Here is a 23,843-nt window from a genome sequence, read left to right as displayed (position 1 = left end):
AGCCCACCCACCTATGATCAACTAATCTATGACAAAGGAGGCAAAGATATACAATGGAGAAAAGACAGTCTGTTCAATAAGCGGTGCTGGGAAAACTGGATAGCTACATGCAAAAGAATGAAATTAGATCACTCCCTAACACCATACACAAAAATAAACTCAAAATGGATTCGAGACCTAAATGTAAGACTGGACACTATAAAACTGTTAGAGGAAAACATAGGAAGAACACTCTTTGACATAAATCACAGCAAGATCTTTTTTGATCCACCTTCTAGAGTAATGGAAATTAAAAAAAAAATAAAGGGACCTAATGAAACTTCAAAGCTTTTGCACAGCAAAGGAAACCATAAACAAGACGAAAAGACAACCCTCAGAATGGGATAAAACATTTGCCAATGAATCAACAGACAAAGGATTAAGTCTCTTCAATCAGTGATTCTGGGAAAACTGGAAAAACACATGCAGGACAGTGAAACTGGACCTCTATCTCACACCATTCACAAAAATTAACTCGAAATGGAACAAGACTTAAACTAAGACTTGATACCATAAAAATCCTAGAAAACATAGGCAAGAGGCTCACTGATATTGGTCTTGGCAATGATTCTTCAAGCACAATGCCAAAAGCACAAACAACAAAAGCAAAAATCATCAAATGGGACTACATCAAATTCAAAAGCTTCTGCACAGCAACCAAAAAAACAAACAAACAAAAAAAAAACAATTAAAATGAAAAGGTAGCCTACAGAATGGGAGAAAAATTGGCAAACTAAATATCAGAAAGGGGTTAGTTTTTAAATATATTTTGCATATTAACACAACTTAATAACAACAATAACAAAAAATAATCCAATGGAAAAAAAGGGCAAAAGAAATAGAAATTTTTTCCAAAGAGGTCATCAAAATGAGCAACAGGCACATGATAAGATGCTCAACCTTACTAATCATCAGGGAAATGCAAATAAAAATCACAACAAGCTATCACCTCACACCTGTTAGAATGGCTATCATCAAGTAGACAAGAGACAACAAGTGCTGGCACGTACTGGTGAAAAAGTAATCCTTACACAGTATTCGTGGGAAGTAAATTAGTCCAAAAACTATGGAAAACAATATGGAGGTTCCTCAAAAACTTAAAAATAGACCTACCATATGATCCAGCAATTCTGCTTCTGGGGATATACCCAAAGGAAAGAAAATAGGAGTCTGATGAGACATATGTACCTTCATGTTTATCTGCAGCACTATTCACAATAGCCAAGAAATGAAAACAACCCAAATGCCCGTCAGTGGATGAATGAATAAAAAGATGTAGTATATATACAATAAAATATTATTCAACCATGAGAAAGAAGAATATTCTGCCATTTTCAACAACGTGGATGGACCTTGAGCACATTACATTAAGTGAGATAAGCCAAACAGAGAAAGAAAAGTACTGTACGATATCCCTTATGTGTAGAATCTAAAAAAATCAAACGTGTAAAAAAAAAACAACAGGGCTTCCCTGGTGGCCCAGTGGTTGAGAGTCCGCCTGCTGAAGCAGGGGATACAGGTTCGTGCACCGGTCCGGGAAGATCCCACATGCCGCGGAGCGGCTAGGCCCGTGAGCCATGGCCGCTGAGCCTGCGCGTCCGGAGACTGTGCTCCGCAACGGGAGAGGCCACAACAGTGAGAGGCCCGCGTACCACAAAAAAAAAAAAAAAAAACACAGTAAAGCAGAGGTTACCAGGGGAGAGGGGGCAGTGGTATAAAACTAATAGCGTTTAAGGGTACAAACTAGTAACAAATACTAAAATAGTGATACGGATTTAACGTATGGTTTACTGAACACAGACGATAATGTTGTACTATAAGTATGTAATGTGATAAATATCATTACGATAGCCACCGTATTAAAAAAAATAAATGTATCCACGTAACATGATGTGCAACTTAAATTTACATGATGTCAAATTTATTCAATAAAAAGTAAACAAAAATAATACAATGTCTCCAAAAAATTCTATAATTAAAATTGTTTAAAAATACATATATGTTTCATAATCTGGGGGTTTTTTTTTTTCTTGATCTATGATTTTATTTTTTATTTATTTATTTTTTGTGTGTGTGGTACGCGGGCCTCTCACTGTTGTGGTCTCTCCTGTTGCGGAGCACAGGCTCCAGACGCACAGGCTCAGGGGCCATGGCTCACAGGCCCAGCCGCTCCGCGGCATGTGGGATCTTCCCGGACCGGGGCACGAACCCGTGTCCCCTGCATCGGCAGGCGGATTCTCAACCACTGCGCCACCAGGGAAGCCCTATGATTTTATTCTTGATTATGTTTAAATATACATATATACCTTGCATTTTGTATTAACATGTCTTTAATACATTTTTAGATATAGCTCTTCAAAAAATAGTACCTATCAGTGGAAGACTAGTTATCCTCCACTCTTTGTTCTGCCCTCTTCCACTGTAAGAGAGTAGGCGTATCATTACCCAGCTAAAGACTCCATTTCTCTGACTCCTTTCCAGTTAAGATGTGGCCATGAGAATAAGTTCTGACCACTAGAATGGGCGCAAGATGTCTTACCCTTACAGGGACTGTGTACCTGCTCTTCTAGTCTCTCTCCCTTTGCATGATGGCTGGGACATAAGGGCAACTGAAAGGATCATCTTGGACGCAGGAAGGAAGCCATATGCTGAGAATGGCAGAGCCACTCTGCTGACCCTAGACTGCACACCTCTAGATTGTCATATGAGAGAAAAATACACGGTTATCTTACCTCTTTGTTACACTGGTTCCGCCTGTACCTCCAACTAATATAATACTATACCCTCAATTAATATAACAAATGAATGACATTTGTTGTGTTCTGATTATAGGTCAATAAACATTTTACATGGATTATGTCAACTATGTCAGCAACACCATGAGGTTAATAAATAAACATCTTGGCTAGATCACAAAGCTATCAACTGTAAGAACTACAGGTATAAGAGTCTTTAAGATTTTTTAAAAGGATATGCTATCACATTCTATAAAAAATAATAAGTGTATTTTCTTCAGTTAGAAGACCACGAAGACAAAATCAGGAAGAACTTCCTGTACAATTCGTAGCAATTCTTTCAACTGATATACACACAAAACCACTTCTGTGCACATGAACAATAATGGAAGTTTTTAAATTCTGCATGTAAATTTACATCTTAGAATTTCCTTCTACCTTTTTCTTTTCTAAAGAAACTCAAATGGAAATGTTCATGAGTAGATACTTGGAGGCAGAGCTTTCACTTCTTCTTTATATCTTTTATAAAAAGAGCAGTAGCACAACCAGATATATTAACCTTGTACCTAACTGAAGATCTGCTCACCTTCTCAAAATACAAGCAGTAATATACAAAGGTAAAATATTAACATATATTCTAAAGCATAACAAGACTCTTTTCATTGTTGGAGTTATATCCCATTCAGTAGTGGTATACCCTAGAACAAAAATTTAACCTTGCAAATAATTTCTTCCTGCATATTAAAGATGATGATATTCACTTCACAAGGTTGTCCTGAGGATTAGTAAGATAATGGATGTAAAGGGCTTAGGACAGTGCTTGAACACCTGAACTAATTTAGAAAAAAAAAAAAGTAGCCCTCAGTTGTATTTAAAAGGTTTTAATATATTAAGTACTATACTAAGAAAAAGTATAATGCATTATCTCTTTCTCCTAATTTTATTTTTTCTTTCAATTTTTAAAATAAATTTATTATTTGTTTGTTTGTTTATTTATTTTTGGCCTCATTGGGTCTTCATTGCTGCGAGCCGGCTTTCTTTAGTTGGGGTGAGCGGGGGCTACTCTTCGTTGCGGTGCACAGGTTTCTCACTGCGGTGGCTTCTCTTGTTGCAGAGCATGGGCTCTAGGCATGGGGACTTCAGTAGTTGTGGCACGCAGACTCAGTAGCTGTGGCTCGTGGGCTCTAGAGCTCAGGCTCAGTAGTTGTGGTGCACGGGCTTAGCTGCCCCGCGGCGTGTGGGATCTTCCTGGACCAGGGCTCGAACCCATGTCCCCTGCATTGGCAGGCAGATTCTTAACCACTGTGCCACCAGAGAAGCCCCTCTTTCCTCAATTATTTAATCTACTTCGTGGATGATCATACGCAATTGAAGGACGTGTATTCTTCCAATACGTGATTAGAAATGGAAAAATCCAATAAAAGATACCTTAAAACTTGAATGTATCAGGGCTAATAGTACTACATAAGCCTATTCATTCTTGATCTTTAACAGAAGTTAGTCAGGTACCTGGGCAAAATCTCTAACTTTTAAAGTTAAACTACTGCTTTTATTCAATACTATTTATCAGACTTCCCTGGGCTAATATTTTATTATGCCCAAAGTAATTTTCATAAAATTGCAAAGATGTCCTATTTTAGCTATGTTCCCTCACTGCAGCTGAGCCTGCAGGTAAAAAGTAAGATGTGCCCTGTGATGCCAGTAAAAACTACATTCAATAATTTGGGAATCATCATTTTTTAAATATTGAATTTCAACCCAAAACCTGCTAAATTCCTCTATTTTCTGAACTTTTGATCCTCACCATGCATCTAACACCCCTAGTCTCAACACAAAGTTCACTCTCAACTCTGGCGTCCTTCAGCTAGTCTGCGCTTTAAGTTCCTGTGGCCAAAAAGAAATGCACCTCTGGGACTTCCCTGGTGGTGCAGTGGTTAAGAATCCTCCTGCCAATGCAGGGGACGTGGGTTCGATTCCTGCTCCAGGAAGATCCCACATGCCGTGGAGCAATTAGGCCTGTGCACCACAGCTACTAAGCCCGTGCACCACAACTACTGAGCCTGCGCTCCACAACTACTGGACCCACACGCTGCAACTACTGAAACCCGTGTGCTCTATGGCCCACGTGCCGCAACTACTGAGCCCGCGTGCTGCAACTACTGAAGCCCGCATGCCTAGAGCCCATGCTCTACAACAAGAGAAGCCACCGCAATGAGAAGCCCACGCACCACAACGAAGAGTAGCCCCCGCTCACCACAACTAGAGAAAGCCTGCACAGCAATGAAGACCCAATGCAGCCAAAAAAAATTTTTTTCATTAAAAAAAAAGAAATGCACGTCTTTTGCCCCCATCATGGACCACCTTCTCTCTGGGCAAAAGGAAAGAGGCATATGGACACATTTATCTATCTTCTTGTCCCCTAATACTTAAATTCTTCTTCCAACAGTAAATTCCTCTTTCCCTCCCTTGTTACATACATATAATTCTTTTATTTGTATTTTTTCTATCACTGTAATGAGGTACAATGCCTCATAAAAGCAGCATTGTGGGGATTTTCTTCCATCCTGTCCATTCTATTCTGTTATCTTAATTTAGACAAGGCCATTTACTCATTCATCAATATTTACGCGCTCTTCTTAGTCATCTACAACTCATAAAGCATAATGGACATCAGGTGAGACTTTTTTTTTTCTTAAGGATTCACTGAAAAAAGCAAATTTGGCAAGAGAGGGTTCACATATTAACACCAAAAGTAAAAAAAGAGGTCAGCCAAGAAAGTGGTTTTTGATGCTGATAAAAAACTGAGGAGTAAAGAAGAGCTCCCAAAAGCAGTTTACTTTTCATTTCAATCTGTCAATAAAAAGAGTTACATAACTTTTAACCAGAATCTGTCAATTCTCTTTTCTTTTTTTCTCATTCCACAAATGCCATCACTTTCATAGAGGCTTACTTATTACCCTACACACTTTCATATTCTAATTTATTTTCCCACAGTGAATCACTGCAGATCCCAAACATCAGCTAACAGTAGCCTTCAGGCATCTTTGCACCTTCAAAAATGGAGATTTTGATTACTAGCGTGTCAGTTCTCTGAGGAGAGGAACTGTGTCTCTGTCAACCCCTGGTAGCCTGCACAGTGCCTGGGACATGTTGTGTGCTCAATAACTGTTCATTAGAATTAATTCGATCATTGTTATTCACAAAGAACACTTTTCATTTCAGAATATATTCCTTATGTCATCTCATAAATATTGAAATTTACTCAACATATACTCTGTTTGAAACCTACAATTGTGTTATGAAGAGATTCTGGAATAATATTTTGAAGTATATGCTTAGCAAGGTTTCTTTATGAATTCCTGTTAATACACAGGGTAACCATTCATTCTAGTTTCTCCCAGAGAGGAATATTCACATATAAATATTCATATAATAAATATTCACAGATCATACATGAAACCACTTTTATACCATTTCACCTCATTGATCCACCACATTTTTGGAAAACAAAACACCTCACTGCATCACTAAGAACACAAGATGAAGATACTTTCAAATTGTTAGATTACTTACATTGAAATGAAAGCAGTGAGACTCTAAAGAAATGATGTTTAAAATTTAATAAATCTTACGGAAGCTATACATGTACATGCTCTTACCCAAGGAAAATGATCTATTTAAGATGCTACACAAATACTTACATGTTGCTATTATTATCAAAAATCATTTTAGAGTGACATTCATAGTCATTTCATAAATCATAAGAAAAACATCCTTTTATAGTGTCTCCTTTCCTTGTACAAAAGTCTGTACGACCCATCTCAGTGATTCACTCTAGCCTGTAGGCATGGCTATAAACATTGTAAACCACTTTTGAAAATAAAATCTACCCTCAAAGAATGAAGATATGTTCCCACTGAGGATATTCAAAAGAATCCCTCACAGGGCTTAAAGTCACCACTATACAAAAGATCCTAATATCCTCTGAAGATTGGAGGAAACAGGACACCCCAATTTGAATTTTAGGGACGACTATACATCATATGAACTCATGTAAGGGAAGGCTGTATATAAACTGTAAAGTGTGGTGAGAACACCTCACTAATTATTAGGGATGGCAATAACTAGCAGCACCAAAAGTCTCTCTCAGAATTTCACTATCAGATTCACATGAAAAACTGTCCTATTTATAATATAGAAAGACAGTTTCTTAGAGGAAAGAACTGCATGCCAATTAAAGAAATGATTAGTAAGTTTTGGGAGACTTTACTCACATCAACAAGCTGATTGACTCCACTTGCAGTTTTTGCCAGGGTGACAAGGTCTTCCTGCATCTTATCCACCCATGACTTGATGCTGGAAAAATCAGAGAAGAGAATGTTCTATCAGATCTCTCACAAAGTAAGGCCACAGACTGACATTCTATATGCATAGATTATCCGCAGATAATTCATTAAATTACCTTTAAGTCTTTCTCCTCCTTCCTAGCTCCTACTATACCTACCCACCCCCCAAGCCCACTTTTAAGTGACAAAACCAATGAACCTTTAGGGGTCAACCTCTTAGGATGCTAAAATATCCCCAACTCAAAAAGAGAAAAATGACAAATGAGGGTAAACATTTGCTTAATTTTTATGAAAATTCCATTAAAAACAAGTTACTGAATGGAATATTCTAAACTAAACTTTATCCTTTAGTTTACAAGCCTTCCTAATATAATACTAAGGGTGTGCTAAATGTAGAATATTTGAAAACTGCCAGAAAATGACAAATATTTTTAAATTTCTTATAATTCCAAAACCCAAGGATAATCACTTAACATTTTGATGTATTCCCTTCAAGTCTTTTAAAATTCTTTCACAAGGTCAAGCACATATTATGTAAAATTCACATATCTTTTTTCCATCAGTCACATGATAAATACTCTTCCATGTCATTACAGATATTTTATAAACACTGTACTTTAATGGCCACTTAATATTCCCTTATCTATAAATCCCATAATATACTTGACCATCCTCCTTTTTTAAAAGATAACTAGAACGTCATCAGCTTTGACTGCTAAAAATTTCACTGCAACAAATATCTCAGTACACATTAAGCTTAAAAGTATTTCATTTCCTTAGCTAGACTCTTAGATTTGGAATTACTGGATCAAGGCTTAAGTTTTAAAGAAATGGTTTTGAGCATTAAAATTATGATTGAAGGTTCCAGTTCAAATCCTTTTCATGTACAGGTGAGCCTTGAACAATGTGGGGGGTTAGGAGTGCAAAGCCCCAGGCAGCTGAAAATCCGCAAATAACTTTCCAGTCAGCCCTCCACATCCGCGATTTGGCATCCACAGATTAAACCAATGATGGATCATGTAGTACTGTACATTAACTGAAAAACAATCTACTAAAAATAGACTCACGAAGTTTAAACCCATGTTGTTCAAGGGACAATTGTATATACTTTAACGGAATGGAGATCTTAAAATACAAGCTATGGATGTCAGAACATTTTAGAAAATTCTAAACTGATGGTCTATCTTATTTTTCCTGTCATTAGAGATTACCAAATACCACACAATTTTCGCCATTCTAATAAATTAAATTTAATTTGCAATCCCTTCATATATTTCATTTATTCATCCTCATGTTGCAAAAAGACCTAAACCGTGTGTTCTTTTCTGTCCATGCAAATATAAGAACACACTAATAAGAACGATAGGAAATGATTTGTATTTGAATTTGAACTTCTCTCTACATATATATGGCATGTGTATCTATCATTGTTTATTTATTCTATTCTTTGGATTTTATAAATACTAAATGTTTTCCCTCCTTTTTTGTTTGATTGACATTGTGATTTATTTAGTTTCAGTATATTGCAGTAGCAAACAAATCATTTATACATTTAAAAGGTAACTCTTAGATATGTTCATTTGACAGTGAACATAAACTCTCAAATGAACATATCTACAATACAGAAACAGACTCAAAGGCATAGAGAACAGACTTGTGGCTGCCAAGGGGGAGGGGAGGTGGGGGGAGAGAAGGATTGGAAGTTTGGGATTAGCAGATGCAAACTATTATACTATACAGGATGGATAAACAACGAGGTCCTACTGTATAGCACAGGGAACTATATTCAATGTCCTGTGATAAACCATGATGGAAAAGAATACGAAAAAGGATATATATATGTATAACTGAGTCACCTCACCGTACAGCAGAAATTAACACAACATTGTAAATCAACTATACTTCAATAAAAAAATTTTTTTAAAAAGGTAACTCTTCTGTCATAAGAGGGTAAGCTGTAATTCAAGGACTAAGGCCAGTTTCCCCACCGCAGCACTGGCTCTGTCCAGTGAGCATTCACATTGAACTGAGCCCCCTCTCTCCCGTCTGTCAGCCTTTTCAATGGAATGACAACAGGGCATGGTTTAAAAAATGTCAAGGAGCAGAAATCATATCTGCTGATCCCACCAGGAACCTCTAAAGACACGGGTTGCTTAAAGCACGTTAGAGAATGAACCCGCCAGCGGGTGGACTCTGTGGAAGAACAACAACCCTGGCCCCTTCCCCCCTGTTCTCCAGAAGTGTGTTAGTGGCTCTCAAACATTTCAGAAAAATTTGCTTTGAGGAAAATCACAGCTTTCATGATTAGTATTTAAAAGGCACTTATGCACATCTTCCCGTAGGAAATTGATTGAGGGATGAAGAGTAACACTGAACCATTCTCATCCTGAATGACCAACATTCTGGATCTAAAATGGTAGGCGGCTGCCATCACCTCTCTCAAGAGAGCCAGTTCTCATTATTCCGAGGCCTGGCCATGTTCACTGGTTTCACTGCACTGGTTTCTACCCCTCCAAGAATGGGGTAGAAAAGTGCTGTTTTGAAAATGAACTTTATATTTCATAAGTGCTTTGATCATGAGGATTTAACCACATATGTTTCTCCTTAGACAAAAATTTCAATAGTACTACAAGGTCATCAAGCTTTTTTCTGATAAATTTAAATGTAACAGTATTAAAAATTAAATGTGGAAAAAGTATAACGTGGGGAAGGGATTTAAGTGAGGTACATATAGGAGACCATATAAAAGAGTAATGAGCTAAAAAACTAAAGAGGAAGAAGGAAAACTGAAAATCAGTCATGAAAAAGGATGAAATGCCTTAGAAAAAAACAGAGGGTCTTGATTTACACGTGAAACAAACTAGTTGGTAAATGAAATAGATAAAAGCAAGGGGTACTTTCACACAAATGAAAATAAGGAAGAATATTTATTGAATCATGCTGTATGAATATGATTTTCAAAATGATTATCAAGAAACAAAAAATAAACGGGAAAAGGGTGTAAAGTTAAGAGAAATTTCTAGAACCATTAAAATAAATGATGCATACCACATTATTCTAATATACTTTGTGCTACTTATGGGCTGGTATATATATTTGAAAAATATTACAAATACTAACTAATGTTCGTATTACTCTATTAGGTAAGTATAATTGTGATCCATTTTTACATTAAGAACAAAAAAATTACAGTAGGGGATGGGTAGGAGAAAAAAACATGGACATCATTTTCTAATTCAGATGAGACCCTTTCATTTCTCCAAGCAATTACTGAACAAAACCCAGAGAAAATGAATCATCTCTTCTCAAATATAATTGCCAACACTTACAAATAGTAAGAAGTGTTATACATGTTTCTGGCTGGAAAACTGAGAAACAAAGACTATATACGTAAAAAAATGAACTTAACTCCTGAATTCTGATTCATGCTAAACCGATCCAAAACGTGCTTTCTAACTTGACACCTGAGTTTAGTGTTCACTGGTGTGAACCTGTTTTGGCTGAAAAGCAATTTAGGGCCCGACCAGTCTTCTCTGCCCCACTGACAAGCTGTTAAGAGCATAGTATAGGAACAAAGATTATTTTTTGTAGACATGAGGTATTACCTGGTTTTCCTAAAATACATAAGCACTCTGCCTTTCAAACCTGGAATTAGAAGATTATAATGGCTAGGAAATAAGAGAAGATCTCATTGATCATGAAAGTGAAAAAATTACATAAGGGAAAATATTCACATGGGCAAATTCTCCATCAGTCTTTCTCTTTCCAGGTAAATTGTCAACCACATATGCATAATCACTAAGCACTATTTTATTAAATGTCTCCAGAAGGCACTATAATATTTTGGAGAAAGTTACAGAGGATATAGTCTTTTCAGGTAATAAGAAATGAACATAGCACTCCATGAGGAAGAATTTGTTGTCTCTCCTTTGTCAGCCCATTCAACAAGAACTAGTATCTGCTGGAGAAGATACTAAAAGCTGGGAGGGCAGAAATGAAAGATTATGCTTTACAGTCTGGTTAGGCTTCAAACTGGGTCTGAAAGGAAAGAAGCAGAAGAGAACAAGAATAAGGTGGTGTAGGGGAGGAAAAAGTATCTTTTCTTCTACCTTTCTAAATTCTTGACTGAGAACCTGTAACAAAAGACAGACTAATAAGTGAAATGCATACAAATTGACTTAAGTTTTACATGACACGGGAGGCTTCATAAGGAAATGAAGACCTGCCACCCCGCCCCAGAAATGGTTAAACCTGAGTGTCTTTATGCTAGGTTTGATGAAAAACAGAAAGATATGACGGGACAAAGAATATGAGCTAAGTATAGTAAACTGGGGGAAACGTAACAGAGACCATTCATTCACATTTCTCTTTCTGCCCCATGTCTTCAGAGACAAGGATGCTCCTTTCTCTCAGGTATAGGAAAGCAATGCTCACATGAGGGGAAGGTCACAAAGTCCTTCCTGCAGATACCACTTCCCCAACGCCTTCAGCTTAAAATATTCAATAGGCTTGTAACCATATTTAGCCCATCCTGAATCCCATCAGTAGGACATGCTTCAGGAATCAGAAGAGTCACTTAAAGTTTATTAGATAGTTGTGTGGGGAGGTGGAATGAGGAGGCTTTCGACTAGTAGCTACTTAAAGTGAGATCTGAAGGACAAGTGGAATTTTAAAAAATCAAGAAGGGAAGGAAGTAACAAGGAAGGCAGGGGGAATGTAAAACGTGGCATTGTCAGCAACCACAAGTAGGCTGTATGGCCGGAGTCCAAGGTTGTTCATCAAATGTATGGAATGGGGGCAAGAATGAATGGTCAGGAAGAAATTCTGGCAAATAGTTGGCCAGACCCAGGGTTTTAAATAACATTCTGAAGCATTAAGGTTGTATCCTCAAAATAATGGAGAGATAATGGAAAATGTGAAGTTAGCGAGTAACAAGATTAAGGGTATATGAACATGATAAAATAATTTCTCTGATAGCCAAGTGGATGGTGGCTTAGAGAGAGAACAAAAAGTGAGGAAGGAGGGGCTAGATAAGATGGAAGAAATGAGGAGGGTTCAAACTAGCTCAGTAGTAGCGAGAGTAGAGAGGGAAACAAAAGGGAGACCAAGTAGAAGAAACCAGCTCAACAAAGCTCTGAAGGATGGATGACAGGATTTCATGTACTACTAGATTTAAATAGTGAATGGGAGAAAGGATTTGCAGATGACTCACGGAGTTCCTCAGTTAGACAATGATAGGACATTCTGTTATAGAAAGTATAAGAGGAAGAACGATTTAGAGGGGTATTGATGAGTTCGTTTTTATTGGTTCAGGTAGAGATGTTTTTGAGAGATTCACGTATAGAAACCCAGTAGGCAATTGAATATACATAAATTTGAAGCTCTCAGAAGTTTCCGTAGCATTTAAAGATCAGGTAGTTACAAAGGACAAAGGCAAATCAGTGTATGACTCCCAAAGGAGAGTTTATAAAGGGAGAAAGAAAATACACAGCAGCTAGAACTCTGGAAAATAAGACTGAAAAAAGAGACAGGAATCTGAGTAGTGGCAAGAAAGAAGGGAATCCAAGAACAATGGTATCACAAAAGCCAGGGAAGGGAAGAATATCCAGAGAGAGTCATCAAAGAAGGTGAGAGAAGTTTATCTATCTTACATGTGAGGACAGTGAGAGAAGTGTGGAACCTAGGAAAAAATGTAGAACAAGGAGTTAGTGCTCCTTTTTGTTTTTTAATCGGAGAGATATAGGCATGGTTCCATGCAAAAGGAGAAAGGCACGGAGAGGAGACATCACACAGACATCTCAGGAGAGAACATGTAACTTACTGACAGGGCAAGGGTCTTCAAAAGACTCTAGATTCATTCAGGTTTTTCTTGCTCACCCTCTATATTCCAAACGTGATCGGGTGAAGGATGAGTGAAGAAATAAGCAGAACACAGGAGAATCCTAATCCATGGCTGGAAGGTAGGTTACTTCTTCCATGGAGATTGAAGGGAAAAGGTAAAAGGTTTTAAGTAAATGAAAATAGCTACAACAACTCGATCAAAAACTGGAGACAGTTCTACTTATTGGTCTCTATTTTTTTTCTTTTTTGTAATAAAGTAGACAGAGTCATGGGTTCAGAGATAGGCAGGAGGTATTAAGGTAGGGTAGTTGAAAAGAAAAGTTGGAGGTTTCAAAAGAACAATGACTGGAGAGTATTTAAGGACAAGCCCTATACTGGGGGTCACCAGTTTTCATCAGTACTAATCAGCATGACTGTGTGAATTTCTCCACCAGTACTAGGCTAAAGAGGGTGAGATGGGAGAAAAAAGGCATTCAGATGAATATGGGGCAGATACCAGCAGGTGGGAAAGATGGACAAGGAAAAGTGAACTGAAGGGCCTGAAAACTTTAAGATCTCTACTAATTCTAAATAACAAAGACAACCAAAAATATTCATTAAAATGTTACAGTATTATATTTATACACAACACTTATTTTCTAAACATTTTTCTTATGGAACCAAAAATGCTATTACAATATTTCTAGGAAAATGTCAAAATACTGTATGGCCAAATTTCAAATTTCTCATCATTTGGGGGGTTTGTAGCCTACTAATCTCATAAAAGAATATGCCGCAAGACTAAATGAAGAAAGTGGCCTGAACACATATCCCACATTTAAATCACTTGAATCAAAATATAATTTCTAAAAGAAAAAATTCTAAAAATCACTGAAATAAAATGGATTGCTCTCAGAAAGTTTACAGTTTGTTTGAAAATCTTTCTCTTGGAAATAAATATATATTACAATATCTGAGCAGCTCAAAAAAAGTTGAATCAATGTATACCGGGTTATATAGATAAAACAGAATTGGACTAACAGGCATACTGTTTCCATAAGAATATGCTGTGGATTTTCCAACTTGTGATGTCAGGAACATACTTACTCTGCTTGTTAGAAATGTAACTCCCTGACTTCATGTGTCAAGTGGTAACAGAGGATTAGCAGGTTAGGACTTGAGCGTGATATAGTCAGGAGAGTGAGAATGCATGGTATTTGTAGAGAAGAATGATGAGAAGCTCCAGAGACTGGGTATGCAGTCAACGCATGCAACAAAGCCACTTCCTATCTCTCTGCTCTCTCCCGTCTCCCAATTTTCCACTGCCTTTTGAAACCCTGTGTTTCTCTAAGCTCCTACAACCCCAAAACATCAAAATCTCATGACTGCAATTGCCACCTTTACATATGTAATTCCTACATTTGAGCTCCATTTCTGCCTTAACTACAATTTTCTAGATCACTCCCTTTTGATTTTCCAGCATTCTTTTTCAAAATATCTATAAAACTAAACTTAAAATCTTCCTGCCCATAGCACTAACCCTCTGTGTTCCTTCTTCTTGTTATCAACCCATCTCCTCAGTCATCCAGGTCCATGCCATCAATTTCTTCCTCATATCCCTCCTTCAATCCTTTGTAAAATAATAGTATCTCAGTGTTTTTCCCAATACATACCTGAGAGCTGAATGCACTGAGACCTTATTTGAGGCCAAACTTCTTGCCAAAGGTATTTAATATTCACTCTCTCATTTAGTCATCAGAAAAACTACTGCTCACTTTTCATAGATGAGAAAACTTCAAGTTGAGAGAAGTTTAACAGCCCAGCCTTGTAGCGTCCGATTTTCTAAGCCATTTTACTTCCACCAACCTCACACATTTCCATGTGTGTCGACTGTCCTTTTCCACATTCTGCTTTGGTTCTATAACCTCTCCCTGAAATTAATCCTCCACCTCCATTGTGAATAAATTTCCCAACTACTCTAATGTCACCTTCACAAACTAAAAATGTCCTCTTCTATCCACTAAATTCCAAAGCACTTGAATTGTGCTTTGTGTTTATTTTTCTGTAGACTTTCATGATTAGATGGATATACTTTTATTCTCATTCAACACTGAATCCTCAATATTACAGTATTACAGTGCCTTGCATATAGTAGGCACACAGATATTTATTGAATAAATAGAAAAATGTATTGAAAGAAAATGTAATTGCAGTATTGTTTTTTAAAACACCCAATTATCTTTACTTAATGCATGCAGAGTAAATAATTTATTTACTAAATTTCCTCTTCCCTCCAAAATCCACATCAGAAAAAAATGAACTGCTGGACCCAAGCATCTATAAATAGTACCCACTTTTTCAACAAGTAGAAGAATTTTTAAATGCGACTTAATACTTTAAAGAAATTTTTTTTAATCTGTATAACGCATACCTTATAATTCTAAATCTCTCAAGTGGACATTGAATTTCATAGGAAAAAAATGAAGTCTTGTAATCCTTCTCTACCTCTACAATAACTCATTAGAGTCAAATAGCAGTATATGTTCCCAACTGTTTGATGATGTCTGCCGGCTCAGTGTACTTTGGAGAATTCTATATGAGATCTCTAAAAATTGAGGCAAATATTTTATTGAGTAGTTGAGATAATCTCTTATATCTTCTACTTCACTTTATTGTACAGAAATAGCCCAAATTCTAAAGGCAAATAATATAAAATATTCAAGTTTTCACTAAATTTGAGAGAAGAATACTCGCCATGCAATTAATATTGTTCCTTTTGAGGTTAGATTTGCCTGTAAGATGGCTTTCAAAAGAGTATTGCATAGTTCAGGAAACTATTTTAAAAAGAAGAAGAAGAAGAAAGAAAGAGAGATGGTAATCCATTTCATTTTGCATGCATTTGAGGAACATCAAATTGAGAACAGCACAAATTACACCCTGTTTCATCTATTGTAAAGTGCAGCAGTTGAGTACAAAGTGTCAAGTCTGCATAGTTATCTATTTAATTGTTTTAAATGCTACAGAGAGAATTTGCCTTTTTACTGGTTGGAATAATGGAGCCAAAGTGATAGCTAAGAAATATTACAATAGGTCCTACAAAGACTGTCCTTCCTTCCTATATCTCACATAGTTAAGTCCTCTGTCAAAACAGAATGTGTGTGAACTTCCTGCTATGAGTAAGAAGAGAGTATTAAAACAGACATCTTCCTTCCACATCCATCTTGAATTATCCCACTAGCAATTATCATAGAGACTAGAGCAAAAAAGCAATATAGTAGTGTGTATATGTCAATGCCAATCTCCCAATTTATCCATTCCACTCCCTCTTTCCCCCTTGGTAACCATAAGTTTGTTTTCTACATAAGAACCTACTGTATAGCACAGGGAACTCTACTCAATACTCTGCGATGACCTATATGGGGAAAAGAACCTAAAAAAGAGTGGATATACGTATAACTTATTCACTTTGCTGTACAGCAGAAAATAACATAATGTTGTAAATCATCTATACTCCAATAAAAATTAATTTAAAAAATTTTTTTAAATAATAGGAGATACACAGAAAAGAAATGGGAATGGAAAAGAGCTGATACAGTATGGGAATGAGAGGAGGAGGAGAGGGAGAGTGAGAAGCCTGTACCCTTTGGGGCCCTTGTCCTAAAGCAATTCTCTGCCTATGCCACGATTTTTAAGAGATAATTTTATTTTTAACCCAAGGAAATCAGAGACATAGTTCTGCCCTGTGGACCTGGGAAAAAATAAAAATATCACAAGATCTAACAAACTGACCATTTCAATTGTGTTGATATATAAATAGCTTATTAATAAATTTGAAGTAATAGGACCATGTATTTCAAAACTGTTCCACTTGCTATAAATATCCCACCAATGCCAAACTGCTCCTTTTTTTGTTATATAATAAACCACCCACAGTGTTCTTATAGTTGGGTAAAAAATAACATAAGTAAGGCAAAGATTTAGATAACCTAGACACTCTATTTTGCTAAATATGCATTTCTTATAACATGGGTAACTCTATCGTGAAAAATACTGTGTGTGTGTGTGTGTGTGTGTGTGTGTGTGTGTGTGTGTGTGTGTGAAAGGAACACTTGGTATCTACAAAAAATCTAAAACTGCTTGTGAGATGGCTGTCATGCCAGTAATGTTAGTTCCTGAAATTATTCTCGATTTAAACCATTTTCAATAACACTGCTGCTCTGTTTTTAGAAAGCTGTTTAGACTTGTGAAATGCTTTAGTATTCCATTTGTGTCTAGAGTCAATCCTGAAAGAAATGCAGAAAGGGATGTGATCGTGCTAATCAGGGTGGAAAGGTAAAGTACTCGAGAGAAGAAGAAAAAAGGTTTTATCACTAAAAATCGGATTCTTATGCTGTTCGTGTTCCTCTGCCTTCATTTTCTGTTTGCTTTTCGCTGTCGCGTGTGTGTGTGTCTGTGTGTTTAATCTGCTTTACAAATATACATAGTCATAATTCTCAAGGACCAAAGATTCTTCATGAGATCTACCTTTCCCACCATCTCGGACTGATTTTTGTTTTATCCCAGCATTTTCATTGTTTCTTTATTTAGTTAATATTTTTTGTCTCAGCTGCAGCAATTTGCTGCCAGCTTCCAAGACAACAAATGAGCAATACACTTTAGGGTTGATGTTAATGTAGTTCCCTGGATTAGCTAGAGGGGGGAGGGTTCTCATACAAGGGATCTGCTCCCTGGAGGCCTGGAGAGCTTTGTTTTTTATGTCCACATCACCGTTAGTTACAACCTGCAGCATTGTCCCTCCAGCCTGGTGCCAAGGGAGGTGTCCCAAATGGCCACACAATCTGCTGCTGGTGTTTCCATGAACCAAATGGGTTGAATTTCTAATTGCACATTACAAAACTTCCATTCATTTTCTTGAGGATCTTCTCTTTCATTGTTTACCTTATTTTTTCTCTGCCATTGCAGATAGTTCACGAAATGTATTTGTGTCTAATTCAAGCATGTAAATATTACTTAATGTCATGATCAAATTTTCCTCATTTCCTTTCTTCTCTGAATTATTAATTGTACATCCATAATATTTCCAATACTGCAAAATCCTCAAATGTTTATTATGTTTCGATTCTGACTTAAATGCCCCATCTACTTCCCTACATAGATCAGTATCTGCAGTCAGGCCAGTTTAAGTGTTTCACAAACATGTCAGTTTTGTCATGCTATTTAATCATGTTTTCCACTAGCCTGAAATGACCTCTCTTAAGTCTCTTCAGGGCTTGAAAATCATTTTTCAAGTCTGTACTTCAGTTCCTTCTTCTGGGCAAGTCCTCAAGTGCTCAGAAATTTTTTTTCTAAGCTCCTAAAATAGATATAGCCTGTCCTACAAAACATCACACACGTTGATATACTGTCTAACGTTAGTATTATTTTTTCCCAACGATATTTGCTTTCCTTGAGTGGATGGGCCATAGCTTCCAGTTCTGTATTCTGAGAATATCTAGCACAATTCTGGACATATATTAGATGCTCAATAGACAGGAGACAGCATCTATCTCACATCTATTTGCCAACAGCTGTTCTAAACATGTTATGTGAAAAAACTCTAATTCTCACAAAAATTCTATCAGGCAGACACTACTATGAATCTCACTTTACAGACTGAGGAAACTGAGGCATAGAGAGGTTAAATTACTTGCCAAAGGTCACAGAATTAGTAAGTGGCAGAACTGAGCATTTGCCCTTAGAAGCCAATAGAGTCTACCATCTTCATAAATGCTAATCTATATGATCTGAAACATGGCTTGCTCTCATCATTAAACCACCAGATAATCCCCAACTCTCCTCTCATCCTAACTTACAAATGTCTTGTGTTTTCTATTTTATACACTTTCATAGGCCTGGGTTCTAAGTCTGTTTCACTGATGTAAATAGAGAAAATGACAATTACCAAAGTCTTATTTTTACACAGCAAGAGGAAAGTTATAGTTAGAAAATAAGGATTTAAATACTGCAACTGAGAAAACCGAGGTATTTTCTTCCTTAAAAGAAATATGCGCATGATTATTTAATGCTACAATTTTTCCTAAAATTAAGTTTTCATCCAGATTATCAAATAAACAAGCACTACTTGCTGTATTTACAAAACCATGATTTTGCTGCTTTCATTAACATAACATCATGGCATCCTCAGCATTAGGTACACAGCCACTGACTCTCATATTATACACAACACAGCACAGAGATTTGACACAGAGTAGCAGGTCAGATGTAGAGTCAGCCCTGATGTGTTTTTAAATATAAAATATTCTAAAAAAAAAAAGAGAGATAGAAATCTAAATTAATTTTTTAAAAAAAGAGATAGAAAATATTCTAGAAGCAACATTTAATCCTTCAACTATGAATGGAAAATATGACTCTTTCGGTTGGCCTTGTGTTCATAACGCAGGTTCAAATACACAAACAAATGCAAGAATATAAAAGTCTGGGCCCAGACCGACTTGTATGGTGCTCCTTTTAAAGATAGCTCATAGTATAGTTTGTCTGATAGCTATCCCAGGACAGAGTTTATTTATAGATCAAAAAGCCATCCATGCAAATGTGTTAACTCGCAAATTAGAAAAACAGTAACTCTCTCTGAAGACCATCAGAAAGGAACATCTTAAAAGTAGCCATTCTGTAACATTTTTATTCCTTTTAGTATTAAGCACAGGATTCTAGAAAAATAGGAAAGGTCTTTTCAAATATAAAATACATTACAATTTAATTGCTTTCAACCTTTTTGTTCGCACAGACATGTGGTTCTCTTTGACGCTCTGCCTGAGCAGCATGTTCACTGCCCTTGTGCTCCCCTCCAATGGTCAGAGCGCACTAAGTATTCCAAGCAGAAGATTGCTTCTTGGATAGGAATTAGAACCAGCTCCCCTTCCTGATCTGCTCAACAGAAACACAAAGCCAAACTACTGGGGGTTTTTGGGGGGTTTTGTGTGTTTTTGCGGTACGCGGGCCTCTCACTGTCGTGGCCTCTCCCGTTGCGGAGCACAGGTTCCGGACGCGCAGGCTCAGCAGCCATAGCTCACGGGCCTAGCCGGACCGGGGCACGAACCCGTGTCCCCTGCATCGGCAGGCGGACTCTCAACCACTGCGCCACCAGGGAAGCCCCAAACTACTGTTTTTAATCAAATAGTTTTTTCTCCATTAACGTAGTGAAATTAACAATAACTGTGTTTTAAAATGAGTTTATGCTTACCAAATGGTGAAAATATTACAATTTTTAGCGCTATCAAATAACTCCTTGCAAAGACTGTCAGCCATTGGTGAGAAGTTTATATAAATGTCGAAGTACTACAGGAAAAGAAATCATTTTCAATTTCTTGGTCACAATTTCAAACATTTTTTATTTGAATTAATTTTCCAAATTATGTCATAACTGCTAATGTTTAAATAACACTATAAAATCATGACCTTTGATGCATTATATGTGGAAAATAGACCAAAATCTAGGCAATTAAACAGAAAAAATATCAGGGAGAAAAAGTTTGCACTTTAGCTAAATCCAATTGAAGCTTCTATGTCATGCGTTTAGTAAACTTAAAAAACACTGTAGGGAGTTCCCTGGTGGCCTAGTGGTTAGGATTCAGCACTGTCACTGCCGTGGCCCAGGTTCGATCCCTGGTCAGGCAACTGAGATCCCGCTAGCTGCGCGGCTTGGCCAAAATTTAAAAAAAAAAAAAAAATTTTAATAAAAAACACTGTAAAGCATGATTCATGTATGTATAGTTACTTAGAAGTCCATTTTAAATACAAACTAAAAACATTATTCTTCTAGTTAAAATAAATCTTTAATATCAGATAAGTCACAATTCATAACAAAAAATTAAAAATCAAAAGTCTTAGGTATATTTTTCTTCATCATGAAACAAATGACAAGATGATTACTGGAATTTAAACTATTTCTATAAATATGAAATAAACATTTTAAAATACAATGGTCGATCTCTTCATAGAAAGACTCATTTGTGCTGATATTTGTATCTTCCACATTTGAAATAATTCTTCTGCAGTCAGGAGGAAAGGCTTAGAAACTGATCTCATTCGGTCGTTTCAGAAACAGGTATGAAGCCTTTCACATGCCCTGATGAAAAGAAGACAGGACTTCGGCTCAAGGGGCCAACCGTAAGATGGCACGCCCACAGAACTCATCGTCTTTATGGAACAGGAAGGAATCACAAAGCAGCCAGCAACACAAATTAAACATCAACATTCCGAATGAACTGTTGCAGGCTTCTAATTTTTTTTTCATTAATAGTCATTCGGTCACCGTTCCTCATGTTCCATTTAGAGCACACCCCAATGTGGATTTCAACAAGCAGTTTTAAAACGGACCACCCCGTTTAGTAATGTGAAAATCTAAAGATTTCTGAAGCCAGATCTGTGAATCATATGTGACTCAGCAGCCTCCCACAGGCCTGACATCCTGTATATTTTCCCTCAAAATGTTCCTTCTGTAAAAGGGAGGCTGAATGGACTCCCTTATGGCTACTCAGAAAATACAAAGGAATTTGAGGGCAGGCACTCCATTGGAATTCACGCTACCAGTTCTAGGTCACTGTAGTATAGGAAAAGAAAAAAAGAAAAAGCCCAATGCCGCATCTCTTGCTATCTGGAGAACTGTCTTTTCAACTATCCATGGTGTATTGCCTCCAAGTTCCACATCATGCTCTCATATCTCTTGATCACAGCAGGGGAAAAGTAACTTCACAGGCATTTACATCACCTTTGAACATCCTGCAAATGAATCTTTAAGTGAAGTTATTTACCCAATTAATGCAGGTAATAAACATTATTTTAGTCCTAGAAACTGCAGAAGAACAATATACCTCAGGCTTGCAGTCCACTTTCCTACTTAATGGAAGCTTTCCATATACATTACCCATAAAAAAATTATCATGCCAATTCTCCGAATACTTCCTAGGGTAGCTGTTCATTATCTTACTAACAATCCTTTTGTATGGAGGCAAAACTGTTAGAAAGTTCTTCTGGTGCAAGAGAAATTGTGGTATATTTATCTTATAAATTATTAGGCAACTATCTATAATAAGATCTACCTTTTATAACATTTCTATATTGCTTTTTAATGATCATTAACACTTTGGAATTTACAAGTAAAATTATAAAACTTTCAGAAAAAAATTAGAAGTGTCTTTTGACATCCAATACCTAATGCCTAGCAGAAAACAATGGATGCAGCTGACTTCGTTGTGGCCATCTGACTGCCCTATTTTTCTCTGTGCTTACACTAAGATTTAAACAAAATGAAAAGGGTAAATAAAAATATATGCATGTAAAGGGCAAAGTGAGAATTTCTGTCTTCTCCCTGCTATTTTAAAAAAAAAAAAAAAGAGGTACAATCAGCAACTAAGGGCAAAACAGGTGATAATGATTAATAAATATCCCATGTAAGTTTAGTATTTTTTCTGGTCAAATGGTAAGTTCTAGAACCTGGGTTTGGGGTTTAGGAGCAGACTGGGTCTGGTTTCAGCCAGGTTCTTTGGACTATGGATATAAAGACGCTCCAACAGCAAGTGTCCAAAAGGAAAGTTGGAACCAAGAACCAAAGAAGTTGCCCACAGAAATAACCGTTCAAAGAGACTAGATAAGAAGAGTAGAGAGCTCTATGAAGAGAAGAGCAGCTAGAGACAAGGATACAGCAAAAGCCAAAAACAGCACATAATTTTGGATCAAAGGAGTAGCCCAATTTCAAAACGTGGTTAAGGACCTATCTATAGAATTCCTGTGTTCTTGTCTACCTGTGGATACAAAGGGAGCTGCTAAATTTCCCAACTAGGCCATGAGAGAGACGGTCATGAAGGTTTCTTTAAAGAACTCTACTCTGTATATAATTTTTTACTCTGAGATCACAAAGTGCATCATGCAAAATGCCACTACAATGGGAAGGTAATTTGGTTTTCCTATTTCTTTTAGACAACTAAAGTTTAAGAAGTAAATATACTTATCTTTATATTAATGCCAGGGCACAAATTAGAACCTTATTCTTGACTCTCTCAATCAGATTCTTCCTGCTGGATTTTTCAGAAAGGCCATGGTAATATCTTTGGATAAATTCAAGAACAGTGTATATATTTTCCATCTAAAGCAAACACCTCTGTCAGGACTATGGTAAAGGTGTTCTCATTTCCAGCCAAGCTGGTCTTGTTCTCTATGTTCACTCTTCTGATTTGACAGAAGGGGAAGTTTACGGGATGAATGGGCAGGCAACAGAATTAATGGAAGAGACTCCGTTATGCCCATCACAATATCTCTCCTCTTCATCAGAAAAATCCAGAGGAGTGCACAGAGCTGGGAAGCCCAGGGGAAATAACATGTTCCTGATTAACCAACTCTCCCTGAATTTATAACACAGCTGCCTGGTAGTATATAAGATTAAATGAAGAAAAATGAAGCAGAAGGAATTGAAAGAGATTCAATGGACCCAAAGGAAAAGAACTCAAGAGAAGGAACGAGGAAGAGGGACATATTTGGAAGTTGGGAGGAGTGAGGAGGAGAGTATAGAAAAAGAAAGGAGACTGAAAATAAATGCATATTTCTAAAACATAATGTGGAGTTTCTCCTAAAAAGATGAAAATTTACTTTTGCACATCTGAAAATTTTTGACTCATTACCAAAAACTTTAAACAATGCACTATTTATTATTGTTCAAATAATCATCGAAACTTTTAAGATATGCAATTAACAGTCCTATAAACTAAAATGATATAGCCTTTAATCCAATTATAATGGAACATAACTTCTACACCTTAGGCCGCCATCTTTCACATTCTCTTCAGGAGTTCTAAGTGGCTAAAAAGGAAAGGTTTAAAGAAGGGCTGAAGTCATATTTTTTGAGTTGTAT

General features: G+C 36.8%; 1 protein-coding gene across 8 annotated transcripts in view; it reads right to left on the bottom strand.

Annotated features, from left to right (window-relative positions):
• The window catches only part of CACNA2D1 (calcium voltage-gated channel auxiliary subunit alpha2delta 1), a 507,150-nt gene that overhangs the window by 411,448 nt on the left and 71,859 nt on the right, over positions 1–23,843 (bottom strand). For all 8 annotated transcript variants that reach the window (XM_028490128.2, XM_028490135.2, XM_028490130.2 and 5 more), the window contains one exon: positions 7,049–7,130. In XM_028490128.2, coding sequence (XP_028345929.1) covers positions 7,049–7,130 — 82 coding nt within the window. The remainder of the gene's footprint in view (positions 1–7,048; positions 7,131–23,843) is intronic.

The sequence above is a fragment of the Physeter macrocephalus genome, chromosome 5, assembly GCF_002837175.3.
Source record: "Physeter macrocephalus isolate SW-GA chromosome 5, ASM283717v5, whole genome shotgun sequence".
Taxonomy (NCBI): domain Eukaryota; kingdom Metazoa; phylum Chordata; class Mammalia; order Artiodactyla; family Physeteridae; genus Physeter; species Physeter macrocephalus.
Note: the sequence above shows the minus strand (reverse complement) of the source record. Positions and strands in the feature narration are given on the sequence as shown.